This window comes from Podarcis pityusensis, assembly GCF_964106645.2.
Source record: "Podarcis pityusensis genome assembly, chromosome: 18".
NCBI classification, from domain to species: domain Eukaryota; kingdom Metazoa; phylum Chordata; class Lepidosauria; order Squamata; family Lacertidae; genus Podarcis; species Podarcis pityusensis.
In genome coordinates, this window is record NC_138043.1 from 11,436,990 (window position 1) to 11,451,873 (window position 14,884).

Here is a 14,884-nt window from a genome sequence, read left to right on the forward strand (position 1 = left end):
TGCCTATGATTCTTAGTCCTCCCTCACAGGGTTGCTGTGAGGATAAATGGGGAGGAAGAGAGCCAAGCCAGCAGCCGCCTTGAAGAAAAATGTTGGGGCAAAATGCAATAAATAAGCAAACAAGGTAATAAACAAGGTCTCCAGTGGCCGGTGGTTTGATGGGTTGGTGGGTAGCAGTTGCCGCTTCCTTTCCAAGAAAGGCAGAGCAGTGGCACCTCGATCGTTTGCCCACCGCGAAGTCAGTCCTTGAAAAGCGTTTGCTGCTGCAATCTCTTTGTTGCAACGGGTGTGTGTGTGTTTCTTTTCTTCTTCTGGTTGTGGCTGGCGCACCCCGACAGCGGAAGGGGAAGAGTTGAAAGAGGCGTGGATGGAGTGGAGTTGCTACCTTGGGAACGGTGTCCATGGCAACCGAATCAGGGAACCCCTCCAAGAACCTCAGCTGATGGAGAGCGAGAGCGAGAACAAGAACATGTGAGCAGCAGCTGAGGCACAAAGGCGCAGCCTGGATTTAAGGAAAGGGATATTGTGGTCAGAGCACCTGCTTCACACCCAGAAGGTCCCGGGTTCAAGCCTCCAGGCTGTCTTGAGAGACCACAGTGGGTGCCGCCAGGGGTGAAGTCAAACGGCTGCAGCACCCAAGTGACCTCTCTGGGGTACAACCTGGGCTGTGTGTCACGGCCTCATTGAGGGTGTCCAAAGAAGAGCAAGACATTTGGAACCCGCTTGGCTGCACCTTCCAGGCGCCTTAGGAACTCTGGATTTGTGGAGTCTTTTCTTCTCCCAAAGATATCCTGCAAGGCAGCAGAGCTTCAGAATCAGAGTTTTCCTTCTCCTCGATGGACTCCCTTCCCAGATGGACGGGCCCCACCTGCCCCTCGCTTCCCTCTACAGCACAGGCAGAACTTGCCTTCTTGACCCTTGGACCCCCTTGGTCTCATTCACTTCAGCCACCAGAGCCTCTCTTCACATGCAAAGCACATCCCTAACCCACCGAGGGTTTGAGACCCATAGGCTCCCCTCACCTGGTTCAGTCGGGCAGTCGAAGCCATTTCTCGGGATTGTGGCTGCTGTCGCCTGCTGACAGCTTCTAGGAGGTGCAGGTGAGAGCTGAGTGCAGGGTGGGGATCAAAGGTGGGCAAACTGCCGCCCAAGGAGCACGATGTGTCTCCCAAGAGAGGTACAGCCCCTCCCCCAATACACCTGTTTCTCCATCTAGGGCTGGGGAAACAAACCCCGTTCCAAAACCCTCGAGAGCCACTGCCAGTCAGTGTAGATAATATTGAGTCAGGTGGGCCAGCGGTCTGATTTGATAGAAACCAGCTCCCCAAGGCTTCCTGCTTGAAACCAGCTCCTTATCACAACCATGAGGACTTAAATTTCAAGAAAGGGCCGTGGCTCAGTGCTTTGCAAGGAGGCCGAGGTTCAGTTCTCAATGGTGTATCCAGGTCAGGCTGTGAGACCGTGTCTGAAAGAAACCTTGGAAAGCTGGAGCCAGTATTGAGGAAGATAGACGCGTGGTCTGACAGAAGGAAGTTTCCTGTATCTCAAAATCTGCAGTGTTCAGGAATAACTGGAGGCAGTTATTCTGGCCTGGGTGGTGTTGGTGTTTCAACTCCCCTAGGAATAGTAAAAAAATTCATATGCCCCCCTCTCTTCAAACTTGAGTGCGATATGCAGGGAGCTGCAAGTTTTTTCAAAAACCACAATCAAACAGCATGATGCACTAAGAGCCGTCAAGTCAGATCGGAGATGCTGGAATCCCCACAAGTCTTTGCGCCTCTGCTCTCTTCTTGAATAGCTGACAGGAGGTTTGGGAGTGGGACAAGGGGGGGCGGGGGCTCTCTGCTTCAAAAAAAGCAACACCTTGAAAGGTAGCGGCAGGTGATAAGGAAGATGAAGGCTGCCTGCCAAGACCTGTTTCTTTAATCTCTGCCAAGGCAGAAGCGCGATGTGAGATCAGAGGGGCGTTTTGGCAGATGAGGAGCAGCTGACGGCAAGACCAGAAGAGCAAAATTCCTCTGCCGATCTGCCTGCTTCTTCAGCAAATGGGGTCCCCCCCTCATTGTCAGTGCTGCGCAGCTACTCTGGAGGGGCTGGGAGTAGGTGGGCCAGTCTGCTAGGCGAGGGTGTGGTTGAGGGAGACACAGAGCATCCCAATCTGAAAAGTTCAGAACTGTGCTCGATACTAAAGCTGCTGCGTGAAAAAAGACGCTCAGGGAGAGACTTGTCCTCTGTCAGAGTTAAGGAAAAGCAAGAGTCTGCAGTAAAAAACATGGTCTGCAGTAGGGCTGGACAATATCCAGTTTTCAACATCGAAATATACTAAATACACTGGCTAAACACTGCAATATACTGATATACCACAATGTCTGAAATAGGGATGGTTTTCCCCACATTGTGATTTTTGCATAGTGCACACGCACACATAAAGATCCACAATATATTACCAGGTCATAAACTATGAAACTGGTATCGTAACATGGACTTCAAACCGGTTTTGGGTGATATATCGCTGTATCACCCAGCCCTACTCTGCAGTTTGAAGCAAGAAGGCAGACTCTGCATGATTTAGGATGGTGTTCCTCCTCATGCAAGACAGCCATATTATTATTAGTAGTACCCCGCCCATCTGACTGAGTTTCTCCAGCCACTCTGAGTGGCTTCCAACATATATAAAGACACAATTAAACACCAAGCATAAAAAAATTTCCCTATACAGGGCCGCCTTCAGATGTTTTCTGAAAGTCATATAGTTCTTTATCTCCTTGACACCTGGTGGGAGTGTGTTCCACAGGGACCACCACCAAGAAGGCCCTCTGCCTGGTTCCCTGCAACCTCACATCTTGCAGTGAGGGAGCCACCAGAAGACCCTCAGAGCTGGATCTCTGTGCCTTCCTCCATCTGGCATCCTTTGGGTGTTGCTTGACTACAACTCCCGTCAGCTCCAGTGCCCAACGATCATGTACGGCCACCTGGAGGATGGAGAAAGGTACCTTCAGGAATTCCCTGGAATTCATCTTCCCCTGCCCCCTTCCGACTTTCGAGACAGGGCTGCATTGCGGGCATGAGGGCTAGGAGCTTGGCTCTTTGCTTTGTTGTTGTGAACGCCAAACTATCCAAGGCCAAATCATAGTTCTAAAAAGTCACTTTTATTAAATGATCTGCATGTCTGCCCCCCCACTGGGCTCCCCCTCCCCGATTAAAACTGAAGGCATGTTTCAACTGTACCCTGATTTCCTTCAGCCTTTCCCTTCATGAAAAGAAATACGTGTAAGACAAAGAACTACCTGCTCACTACCCAAAAAAGAGCGCAGACTCATGCAGAGAGGCACTTTGGGTAGGTTGGACTCGCCAGAATTTGTATTTATTGACAGAGAGTTTGGGGGTTCTGGTCTTAGTTGTTGGGGTTAGAGAGCAGCCTTTCCAACCTGCCGCCCTCCAGCCACGCAGGGCAAAGACTCTGCAGCAGGAGGACAGTCGTTATCTCACAAATTTTCATTTTGGCCTGTCTCTTCTGTTCCCGACTTTTTCGTCATGGGACGAGAACCCTGAGAATGTGTCGAGAGTTTGCAATTGAACACACTGGTGGCAGGTTTCAGCTTCTCTTCATGAAGATCTTAACAACCCAACTCTCAAGTGGAGGTGCAGCCACCCCAAATGAGATCTAGACAGAAACGCTGATATTTCCTCCTCCCCGTGGCTTATAATTTATAGGAGGCACCCTGTTTTCCCACCAGCTGGATTTCTGGGGCTGAGAGACCTTCCATCGCTGCAGTCCTCAGGATCCAAACCACAAAGGACCCTGGAAAAGCTGGGTGGTGCAACTGTTTTCGGAATCTGTCAGCAGAGCGTGGGTACAAGAAGAGAGTAGAAACATCGAGGAGACAATGAAGGTGGTCTTGTAACTAAGGAATTCGTTTGAAGGTGATCCTGTAATGAAGGGACCAGTTTGAAAACAGACCATCTTGAGGGGTCAAAAGCAACTGGAACAAAAGTCCCAGCTGTGTGGAACGAGAGATACTCCTGTACAGGCACGAGAGTAACCACGGTAAACTGATGAAGATAAGGTGCCCAGTTCTGTATTCAGATTTCCTGGGAAACTGGATTCCCAGCGATCTCCCAGGGTGAGAGGCTTGGAGAGAGAGGGATACTCCCAGGTGAGAGTTGGGAAGGCTCACCTTTCTCTGTATGGGATAAAAGTTAAGATACAGCAGCCAGAGAGGGCTTTGTAGTTTCCTATCTCCTTTCTTTTCTTCTAATTTCTCTCTTGTTGTTAGACCTTGTAGATTAGTCCGTTCTTTTTATTCTCATGGAGAATTTCAATAAAACTGGATTCCCAGAATCCTCCTGTCCTGTCCGCAGTCCCCCCACCTTCTGCCCCAAGAAATAACTTTTGATGGAGCCCATCTTGGCTCTGGGGTGCCCTTCTCAGCCTGGGGCCAGCCCTGGTGGGCGAAGAGGTGGGACCGCGCCACTTCTTCCCCACACCAGACGGAAGGCACAAGAACCCCGGGTGGTGAGGGGTCGGGGGGAGGCAGCCTCACTTCTCTGTCGCCGGCTGCTTCCGTTGTTGTTGCTGCCGCCGCTGCCGCTTCTTCCGTAGCTTCCGATGGAGGACAACCTGCTTCTTGTCTTCCAGAACCTGCTGGACTCTGCTCCGAAACTCAACATTCTTCTTCCTGATCTTTGCCAGCTCCGCTTTCCGCTGCGCCTCCAGGTCTGGGTCCTGGTGAGCGAGGAGGAAAGAAGGCAAGGAGACTGAGAAGCAGACCCTCTTGGCCAGAGGTGGGCAGAGCACCCTGACTTTATAAGTCTCCCACTGCCCACAGGCTTTCTTTTGACATCTGACCAGGGCTGTTCTGGATGGGCACCTGCTGGAGGCCGTCCTGCACCTGCCGCTTACTGAGGAGGGGCGTGGAGAAGGCTTTGCTCCAGGACTAGGGGCTGGGTGATGTCAGCTTTTCAACATCGCGATGAATCACCAGCCAAACATCACGATCTGGTGATACACTGCGATGTTGAAATCTGGCCGAGCCAAGGCTGCTTGCTGCTGCTGAGAGCAGGGAGTGGAGAGGCGGGGGCAGGGGGTGGGGGTTGTGAGCTGCGCTGCCAAGAGACCCTTTGTGCCTGGAAGGGAGCTGCAACTAGTTGCTGCAGATATGGCGCTCTTAAAGATCCCCTAAGGCAAACAGATGTGGCGAGAGGGGGAATTGCTGCAGAGGAGGGAGGGACACACAGGGCTATCCCCTGCCCCAAAATGATCGTACCTTTCCTTCTAGGATCATCTGTTTCCGTTTGTTTATTTCCTTCTTCTCATCAAAATCGGTCGCCTCCAATCTCTAGGAAGAAAATAAACATAAAGGTTGTTTTAAAGCAGTGTTTCCCAGAGCGGGCAGTACTGTTGGGGGGGGGAGGGATTACCTACAGAGGGGCTGGTGCTGTAAAGGACTACTGGGATTTGAAAAGCTGATATTGCTGGACCAATGATTCCATCAGTTTTGCTGAATTAATTAAACTAAAAAGGTTTTAATCAGATTTTGAACAAACATGAAATTAATTTCGAGTGTTTTGAATTTCATTGTGTTGTTATCTTGCTTAGTGGGTCATGCAAACCGCTATTCTGAATAACGCTTTTTTAAAGGGCAGGGGTCGCTGGGGATGAGTTCATGGAACCACTGTTTTCAAAGCATATCTGTATCCCCAGGCTTCCGTTCTGCTTTACCTGGGGAGGCAGGGAAACGGGAGGAGGCTAAAACATCAATCTTGGAGTGGGGAGATCAGAGTTCAAATCTGTGCTTCCCCACAAAGTTCACGGGTATTCCCAGACTGCAGATCTACAACCCGGCCCACCCCAAAGCCCTCACTCACAATCTCGCATTCCCGTCGCACAACGTTCACTTGGGTAAGGATGTTCAGTACGGTGTGTTCCTCCACGGAGAACTCCTGAAGCTTCATCTCTGCAAGGCAGAAAGGCATGGGGGTGTTCCTAAAGGATCTACACTGGTTCCCAGCACATTTATGAGCCCTATTCAAAGTGCTGGTGCTGACCTTGAAAGCCCTAAATGGCCCCATATACCTGAAGAAGCGTCTCCACCCCCATCGTCCAGCCAGGGTCCAGCTCCAAGGGCCTTCTGGCAGTTCCCTCCCTGAGAGAAGTGAGGTTACAGGGAACCAGGTAGAGGGCCTTCTCAGTGGTGACGCCCGCCCTGTGGAATGCCCTCCCATCAGATGTCAAGGCAATAAAGAGCTGCAGTGGATGCTTGGGTTGCGAACGTGATCCACGCAGGAGGCACATTCGCAAACCACAGCGCCGCATCTGCGCACGAGCGGGTAGCGATTCAGCACTTCTGCGCATGCGCAAAACACGATTTAGTGTCTCTGCGCATGCGTGAGTGCCGAAATCAGGAAGTAACCCATTCCGGTACTTCCGGGTTTGGTGCGGTACGCAACCCGAAAATGCACAACCTGAAGCGTCTGTAACCCGAGCTTTGACTGTATCTGACGTTTAGAAGATGTCTGAAGGCAGCCCTGTTCAGGGAAGTTTTTAATGTCTGATGTTATATTATGTTTTTATATGTGTTCAAATCCACCCAGAGTGGCTGGGGCAACCCAGGCAGATGGGTGCAGTATAAATAATAAAATTATTATTTTTAGGTGCGTGCCAATGGGGCCCCTGCCTCTGCTCACACAGCGCTTTCAGAATTGAACTGGTACCACAAGGGTGATGAGGCTGCATCTTGGGCAAGGATTTGAGACATTTCTTAGCACCTCCACTGAACCTCCTCAGCCTTTTTGGCTTTCTATCTGGCTGCTGTTATTGGCTGGTTTTATTGTTACTGAACATGTATATGTTGCTTAAGGTCAGAGCAGGTTTCTAAGGAGCGTACAAGTTTAAAACACAAATGAAGTACAGTGGTACCTCGGTTTACAAACTTAATCCATTCCGGAAGTCTGTTCTTAAACCGAAACCGTTCTTAAACCGGGGCACACTTTCCCTAATGAGGCCTCCCGCAGCCGGTGCCCTTCCACTGTTTGGATTCCCTTCTTAGACCGAGGTAAAGTTCACAAACCGGGACACCTCTTCTGGTTTGCGAATCATTCCTAAAAAGGACTGTTCTTAAACCGAGGTACCACTGTACATGCAAACAGAGGGTCAGCGGTGGCAACCAGGAATGGTGTGAAGAACCAGGTCAGAGGAAGCAACTGCAAAACGAGTGGTCTGCCAGTGGGATGGGAGGCTGATAAATGTCAGTAAAGCTGACTAGGGCTTGACTGCAGCCTTCCCCAACACGGTGCCCTGCGGACTTTTCGGATTACAACTCTGTGCTGGGTGGGTGCTGACGGGAGCTGTTCCCGCCTGGAGGGCACCAGGTTGGAGGGAGGTTGTGCTGCCACGTCAAACCCCTTCCCAGCCATTTGCATCGCCCTCTTTCCCAGGTGGCTGGAGGAGCCGCCAAACCGGTAACTTGGCAGTTCCTGTGCGATGGGCTGTCGCTCCCAAGCTCTCCTTCTCAACTCACTGATCTGCTCCTCGATGGCGTGGACCAGGTGGATGTCATACTGCGTCACCAGCGTGATGGCGATGCCGTTTCGGCCTGGGGAAGGGTGGAGAGAAGAAGGGGGTTCATGCACACAGGACAATTCTCCTCCCCACCAGGGACCCCCAATGCAAAAGAAAGTGCCGCATGTTCCATCCATGCGGGAGCCAGTTCCTACTCTGATAATGGTGGCTAATCAGCAGGTTGTAGCAGCCATCCTTACCTGCCCGGGCAGTTCGGCCTACCCGGTGGATGTAGATTTTGGGGAGCCCCGGCGTGTTGTGGTTGATGACCACTTGGACTGTGGGGATGTCAAGGCCCCTGAATTGAGAGAGACAAAGAAGAGAGGGGCAGGGTTAGAAGTTGGGAAGAACCGTCCACCCAACACTGTCCCCACCAAAAATTTAAAAGGTGAAATATATACATTTAAAAGCACCAGAGAGGGATAACAAACTCAGATGTTCCCAAGAAGGTACTTAATCTTTCTTTGTATGTGACAACAGCAGCAAGAATAATCTATGCACAAAGGTGGAAAGACCAAGAAATACCAACCAAAGAGGAATGTCAAAATAAACTGATAAAATATGTGGAGTTGGCGAGAATGACAACAAAAATTAGGGATCAGGAGGAATCATTGTTAAGGGAGGAGTGGAACCCTTTGCAGAGTATTTGAAGAAGTTAAGCAGTCAGATAAACCTACAAGTAGGACTTGAGCTGTGAGCAGCAGCGAAAAATAATCAGGATATTAAATATAGATGGAAGTGGGTGGTTAAGAATGATAGGCAGTACCCACCTGGCGGCCACATCTGTAGCGATGAGAATCTTAAAGACGCTGGATTTGAACTTAGCCAGGGCTGCAAACCGCTGCTTCTGTTAGAAAGAGTGGAGAGAGAGAAGGGGGAAAGGCAGTCAGAGCAGGGAAATGTAGGAAGTGGCTGGGCTAAGTGTCCAGGTGGGTGGGGAGGCAGAGACCCCTGCCTGTTGGCGGACCCTTTTTAAACTGGAGGTGCCAGGGGTGAAACCTGCAGGCAAAGCAGGTGCCCTCCCCATTAAGGTACGGCCCACCCACTGGAGGAAAGCAGAGGAAGAACTAACCCCAGCAAGAACTCCCTCTGTGGGTGTGTGGGTGTGTGGTGGCTCCTGGCGAAACAAAGAGGGACCACGGATTCTCTCACACCAAAGAATCCACACGGCAACTGTGTCTTGCTTTAAGAAACATCAGCATGTGGCTCTGCTTGCCCCCCCCCCCCGTGTGTTGCCCCTCCAGCTGTTAGTGCAAGGCCTCTGCCAGCCTCTGGCTCACCTGCTTCATCATGGAGTGCAGAGCCACCGAAGGGAAGTTGAACCTCCTGAGCATCATATTCAGGATTTGGCAGTTCCTGCAAGAACAAGAGATCTAAGTCCTTCCTCTGGCCTGCCCCGGCCCCTGCTCACCTTGGCACTTCAGGGGAACTCTTGGAAACCCTCTGCCACATCCAGGGGGCCAAGGGTGTTCCGTTATGGTTGTTGCTTCCGTTCTCTGTGGCCACAAATTACTATTGCAGGAGCGAGGTCAGTGTTTTCCAAACTTGGGTCTCCAGCTGTTTTTGGACTACAACACCCATCATCTCTAGCTAGCTGTACTTTACCTGGCAGGGCTGTTCAGAGGACTGACTTCCCAACCTTGCAAATATCACCCTGACTTGCCTAGAGGGGAATGCAATATATTGGAAAGAGCCAAAAAGGTTTCTGTCTTACTCTGTCTTACCCTTTTTCTCTCCTGCCCAAGCATATTCTTGTATCTGCAAAGCTGTTTCTCTTCTACAGGCCAAAAGCTTCCACAAGCCAGCTGGCAGGGAAGAGTGCTTCTGAGCACATGCAAACTGCCCTTCGGCCACCTCAAAGGCATCCTCCTGCAAGGGGAACATCCAAAGAGGCCCAAGGAGGTCCTCCATCTAGTCCATCTTGGGGCCAACCAGAAGCCCCTAAGGGAAGCCCACCAGCAGGGTACCAGGGCCCTCTCCTGCTCTTCCCCAGAAATGGGAATTCAAAGACAGAACTCCATGGGGTTCTAGACAGCTACCATAAAAGCCCTGAGGGCATAAGAATTTCCCTACCATCTAGTCCAGCATCCTGTCCTCACTGTGGTCAACCACATGCCCCAAGCAGGAAGCCCACAAGCAAGATCAGAGCAAAGCAACTCTCTCTGCTTGTGATTCCTCAGCAAACGGTGTTACCCAGAGGTGTTTATTCCCTCCAGACAGGGAAGAGTAGAGCATTGCCATCATAGCTAGGAGCCAATGACAGCCTCAGTTAATCCTCTGGGGACAGGAGTGAGGAGTCTGGGCTGAACCTGGCACCTGCCCCTCCCTGGAGCAGAAGTTCAGGATTGCCTCCAAGCCAGCTGTGAGCCTGGGGAACTCTCCCCTCTTGGGAATTAAGAACGGAAGGTGAGCTTTTGAGCCAGCAGGGAAGAGTGGCCGAGAAACAGAGGGAGGCCAGCCCCAGACTCACTTGCACGTGTTGGTGAAGATGATGATGGACCAGTCTTCATGCTCGTCCTGGAATGTCTGGACCAGGTGGACCAGGTAGGCGTCCTTCACCTTCTCAGGCACCAGCAGGTAACGTTGGTCCAGCTGCTCCACTGTCCGGACTCTGGGAGGATGGGGAAGAGGAGGCCCAGTTGGGGTGACAGAGAGTTTAAGAACTTCCTTGCACCAGGCCTGGCTCTGTGCCTCCCCAGCACAAGGCTGTCTCTTAGTGGCCCTGAGTCTCCAGTAGTGGTTTCCCTGACTCTCCAAAAGGAGGGGACTGAACCTGGGACCTCCCAGCATACAAAGTGTGAGATACAGTCTCTTCCCCTCCATTTGCAACAGGGCAAGAAGATGGCAGGTTGGGACTGAGACCGGCTACATGAGGGTTGTTGCGAGGCCTCCGAATCATCATCATCGTCCATATAATAAAACAATATATAACAACAATGCCAACGCCAATATAATGCATGTTTAGGACATTTGGCTGCCTCTCATCTATCCATTCAGGTATCTCTTAAGCCAGGGTTTCCCAAACCTGGGTCGCCAGTTGTTTTGGGACTACAGTTCCCATCATCCCTGACCCTTGGTCCTGCTGGCTAGGGATGATGGGAGTTGTAGTCCAAAAACAGCTGGAGGGCCAAGTTTGGGGAACCTTGATGTACACTATCTACCACTCAGAGCCTGGAGGTCAAACTCACTCGGATTTGGATTCCCAGAAGAAGGGCTTGTTCATGGCAATCTGCTTGAGCTCGTTCAGGGTGTCAGTCAGAGTGGCACTGAAGAGCATCGTCTGCCTGCTGGCTGGGACTGCGGCCAAGATGACTTCCAGGTCTTTGGTGAAGTCGGTGCAGCCCTGCTCCAGCAGCCGGTCAGCTTCATCCAGGACCTGAGCCAAAATGGAGGGGGCAGGGACAGGTGTGTCACCAGTGAACTGCCAGAGATGGAAGAGGACAGAGCAGAAAGGGAAATCCTCCCAGGGAAAGACAGGGATTGGAAAGCATGTGGGAATTTTAAGTTGCTGCAAGGTTTTTGGCATTTGCTTTTGACAGAAAGGATGAACATTACTAAAGAAAATATTGTTTGTTTTCCAAAATAAACGCCACTGAATGCTTTTGATTATACCAATGTGTTGTTAAAAGAATTGGTGTTATGTATGATATTGACAGCCTGAATAGTAATTGCAATTCAATGAAAAACAACCCCAAATCTGACACCGGGTGCTTGCCACCCTTTGTACTGCCCCTTAGCCATAATGGAGAAAATGACCCCTAATGTGAAATCTGGGCAAGGGCAAGAAGCACCAGACACTTTCTTTATGATCTGGCAGTCTTTTACGACATACACAGCAGAAACATTTTTTTCAAGACAAACCTGGAACGACACTTGATAATGGGGTAAGGCTGATATTCTTTACTTGGACCTTGCTCTTCTAACCCATGTCCAACTGTACATGCCTGTTCTATAGTTTTCCACCTTTAAATTTTCCTCTTTGTTCTAACCGCTGTCTCTGCTTTACATACAGCATAAAACCACATGGGAATGTCAGACCTCCAGGCAGGCCATTCTACTCCTTCCCAGGGCAAGGGACTCCCAGCAGCCCCAGCCAACGTTCATGACTGATGGAAGGCAGAGGGGGAGATACTACTACTACTACTACTACTACTACTACTATTTATTTATACCCCACTCATCTGGCTGGGTTTCCCCAGCCACTCTTCCAGCACATACATAGACAACATTAAACATTTAAAAACTTCCCAATACAGGCTACCTTCAGCTGTCTTCTAAAAGTCTGATAATTGTTTATTTCTTTGACATCTGATGGGAGGAGATTCCACAGGGCAGGCGCTACTACTGAGAAGGCTCTCTGCCTGGTTTCCTGTGACTTCACTTCTTGCAGTGAGGGAACCACCAGGAGGCCCTCAGAGCTGGACCTCAGTGTCTGGGCTGAACGATGGGGGTGGAGACGCTCCTTCAGGTATACCGGGCTGAGGCCGTATATTGAATGAAGTGTTCAGACCAGCAGAGGAAGCTCTCAGTGCATCAGTATATCAATCAAACTTTTATTGTGCTAGCTGAATGCCATGACATTATCCATATACAAGATAAAATAAAGGAGAGTTGCATGCAGATTGTGTAAGTTAGATCTCAGCATCCCCTTTACAATTAATGGTTCGTTTAACTAATTTATTTGCCCTAATCTTCCTGGCTGTCAGAGCATAGAAAGCAACTTTGTAAGTTGTAAAGTCACCCTCTCCGCCATGGTTAAGCTGCTTTCCTGCACAAAGGTTTTATAAATCGATTCCTTGGTTCTGCATAAAGTGGGCACTGATCATGGGTGCCTGCAAAACCATCAGTATATGTGAATGTCTGGCTCGCTTAAGACTCTACAGAACTGTTATTCACAATAATAATGGAACTTGGGAGGCAGATAATACTTTTATTTTTATGAATCTTTATTATTTGCAAAGGGAATCTTTGTTAATAGTTGCCTATCCCTTTGGAGCTGTGCTGCGTTTTTTTCCTTTTGCCCTTCCAGGCTGTGAAGGCTTACGGTTCATATTTTTTATTCACATAATCATAGAATTGCAGCGTTGGAAGGGACCCTGAGGGCCAGCTAGTCCCACCCCCGGCAATGCAGGAATCGCAACTAAATTATACATGACATGTCCTTTGTTTCTTTTCTTTGCTGCATTTGCACTTTTTCTTGCTGAGAAACAGAAATGCAAAAAGCCAAAAGCTTTCTAAGCCGCTGTGGGGAGAGAGGCATCGCACAGCCCTGCGGAGGCTTGAAAGTGGCCGGACGCAGGCCTGGCTGCCGAACTAGGGGCCTCCTTGGAAATTAGGGTGAACTCTCTGGGACTTACCAAGAACTTGATCTTTTGAAGGCTGAAGGTGTTGGAACTTCGCAGATGGTCGGCCAGCCGGCCTGGGGTGGCGATGACGACGTGGGGCTTGCGGGACAGCTCTAGGGCTTGAGCCACCATATCTGCAAAGTGGGAAAAGAAGGGGGTACCTTAGCCCTCTCAAAGGGCGCAGAGTGACACCCCCCACACCCTGCTGTGTGCAGATTTGCCAATATATTATCTTCAGCTGCTCGGTGGCCCTTCAAGCAAGATGCCCTTAATTTTGTTTGGGAGAAGGGCGGAGGACGATCCCCTCCGTTTTCTGAACAGGACTTACGTACCCATCCCACCAACGATGATGCAGTCCTTTAGGCCCAGCGGCTTCCCCAAGACCCGGAACTGCTCGGCGATCTGGTGGGCCAGTTCCCTGCCGGAGAAGGAATGACAGGAGATTAAAAAAACACGCCACTGTTTCGCACCGTGCCACTCCTTGGGCAGAAAGAGTGGGGTACGATGATGATGATAATGATGTATTTCTTGTTTTTTATATTGTCGTGAACTGCTCTGAGACAAAAAAGTGCTATCTGAACTTAAAGATAAAGGTAATGGACCCCTGACAGTTAAGTCCAGTCGTGAACGACTCTGGGGTTGTGGCGCTCATCTTGCTTTACTGGCCGAGGGAGCTGACATTTGTCCGCAGAGTTTTTCCAGGTCATGTGGTCAGCATGACTAAGCCGCTTCTGGCGAAACCAGAGCAGCGCACAGAAATACCGTTCACCTTCCTGCCAGAGTGGTACCTATTTTTCTACTTGCACTTTGACGTGCTTTCGAACTGCTAGGTGGGCAGGAGCAGGGACCAAGCACTGGGAGCTCACCCTGTCGTGGGGATTCGAACCGCTGGCCTTCTGATCGGCAAGCCCAAGAGGCTCAGTGGTTTAGACCACAGCGCCCCCCGCGTCCCTATATGAACTTAATAAATAATAATAATAATAATAGTAATTTGATTAACAACAATGATATCTGAGCGTTGGTTCAACGCAGGGGCCGCCCTCGATGAGGACCAAGGACTTTTCTCCAGCAAGAAAAAGCAGCAGGCTGGCTCTTACCTCGTGGGCGTCAGCACCAGGCAGAAGATGCCATACGGATCTTCGGAGAGCTTCTGCAGGATGGGCAGCACAAAGGCGGCCGTCTTGCCACTGCCAGTCTGGGCACACCCCATGCAGTCACGGCCTGCGGGAGGAAAGCAGAGGGGAAGGGCAGCAAGCGGGGAGGCGCTCTGCACGTGCTCAGAGGCACTCTTTCCCCAGCCAGGGCAGCTGTTCCTAGGAAAGGCTGAGGCAGCTGCTTTGGAGCAATGGGGAGAGGGGGGGATCAACAGGCCTTGCCATCAATGGGCGTGGCCTGTGTGAAGGGGCGGGGTGTCTGTGGAGGGGCGTGGCCAGAAGAACAGGAGGGTGGGCCTCATGGAAGAGGCGTGGCTTCCAGAAGGGGGCAGAGTGGGAGGGGCTTAAACAGCAATAGGGTGGGCAGGGCCTAGCTCGCTGAGGCAGAGGTGGGCGGGACCTGCGTGAAGGGGCGGGGTGTCTGCGGAGGGGCGGGGCCAGAAGAACAGGAGGGTGGGCCTCGTGGAAGAGGCGTGGCTTCCAGAAGTGCGGGTACAGTGGGCGTGGCTTAAATAGCCATGGGGTGACCGAGGCGTGGGCGGGGCCTAGCTCACCATGACAGGGGGCGGGGCCTGCGGGAGCCGCGCTTACCTTGGAGGGCGGGCGGGATGCAGGCCTCCTGCACCGGCGCGGGCCTCGACAGGCCCAGCTGCTCTGCCTGCGACACCAGCCAGGGCGACAGGCCCAGCGCGCGGAAGCCGGACATGGCCGGAGCCCCTCGCCGCTCAGGAGGAAGGAGCGAAGGGAAGGGAAGCAATCCCACAAGGCACCGCGACAGGCGCCGGCGCATTTGCTGCGCGTCACGCCTCGCTCCCCTCCAATGG

At 51.3% G+C, this 14,884-nt stretch overlaps 1 protein-coding gene across 1 annotated transcript; it reads right to left on the minus strand.

Annotated features, from left to right (window-relative positions):
- Nucleotides 1–3,332: 3,332 nt before the first annotated feature.
- DDX49 (DEAD-box helicase 49) lies at nt 3,333–14,811 on the minus strand. Its single transcript, XM_080988613.1, has 13 exons — nt 14,652–14,811; nt 14,004–14,127; nt 13,239–13,324; nt 12,919–13,040; nt 10,750–10,937; nt 10,032–10,172; nt 8,842–8,917; nt 8,332–8,408; nt 7,762–7,859; nt 7,521–7,595; nt 5,869–5,957; nt 5,268–5,339; nt 3,333–4,726 (listed from the first exon to the last, which is right to left on the minus strand). The coding sequence occupies exons 1-13, from the start codon at nt 14,764–14,766 to the stop codon at nt 4,541–4,543; spliced, it is 1,449 nt and encodes a 482-aa protein (XP_080844739.1). The 5' UTR covers nt 14,767–14,811; the 3' UTR covers nt 3,333–4,540.
- Nucleotides 14,812–14,884: the final 73 nt, after the last annotated feature.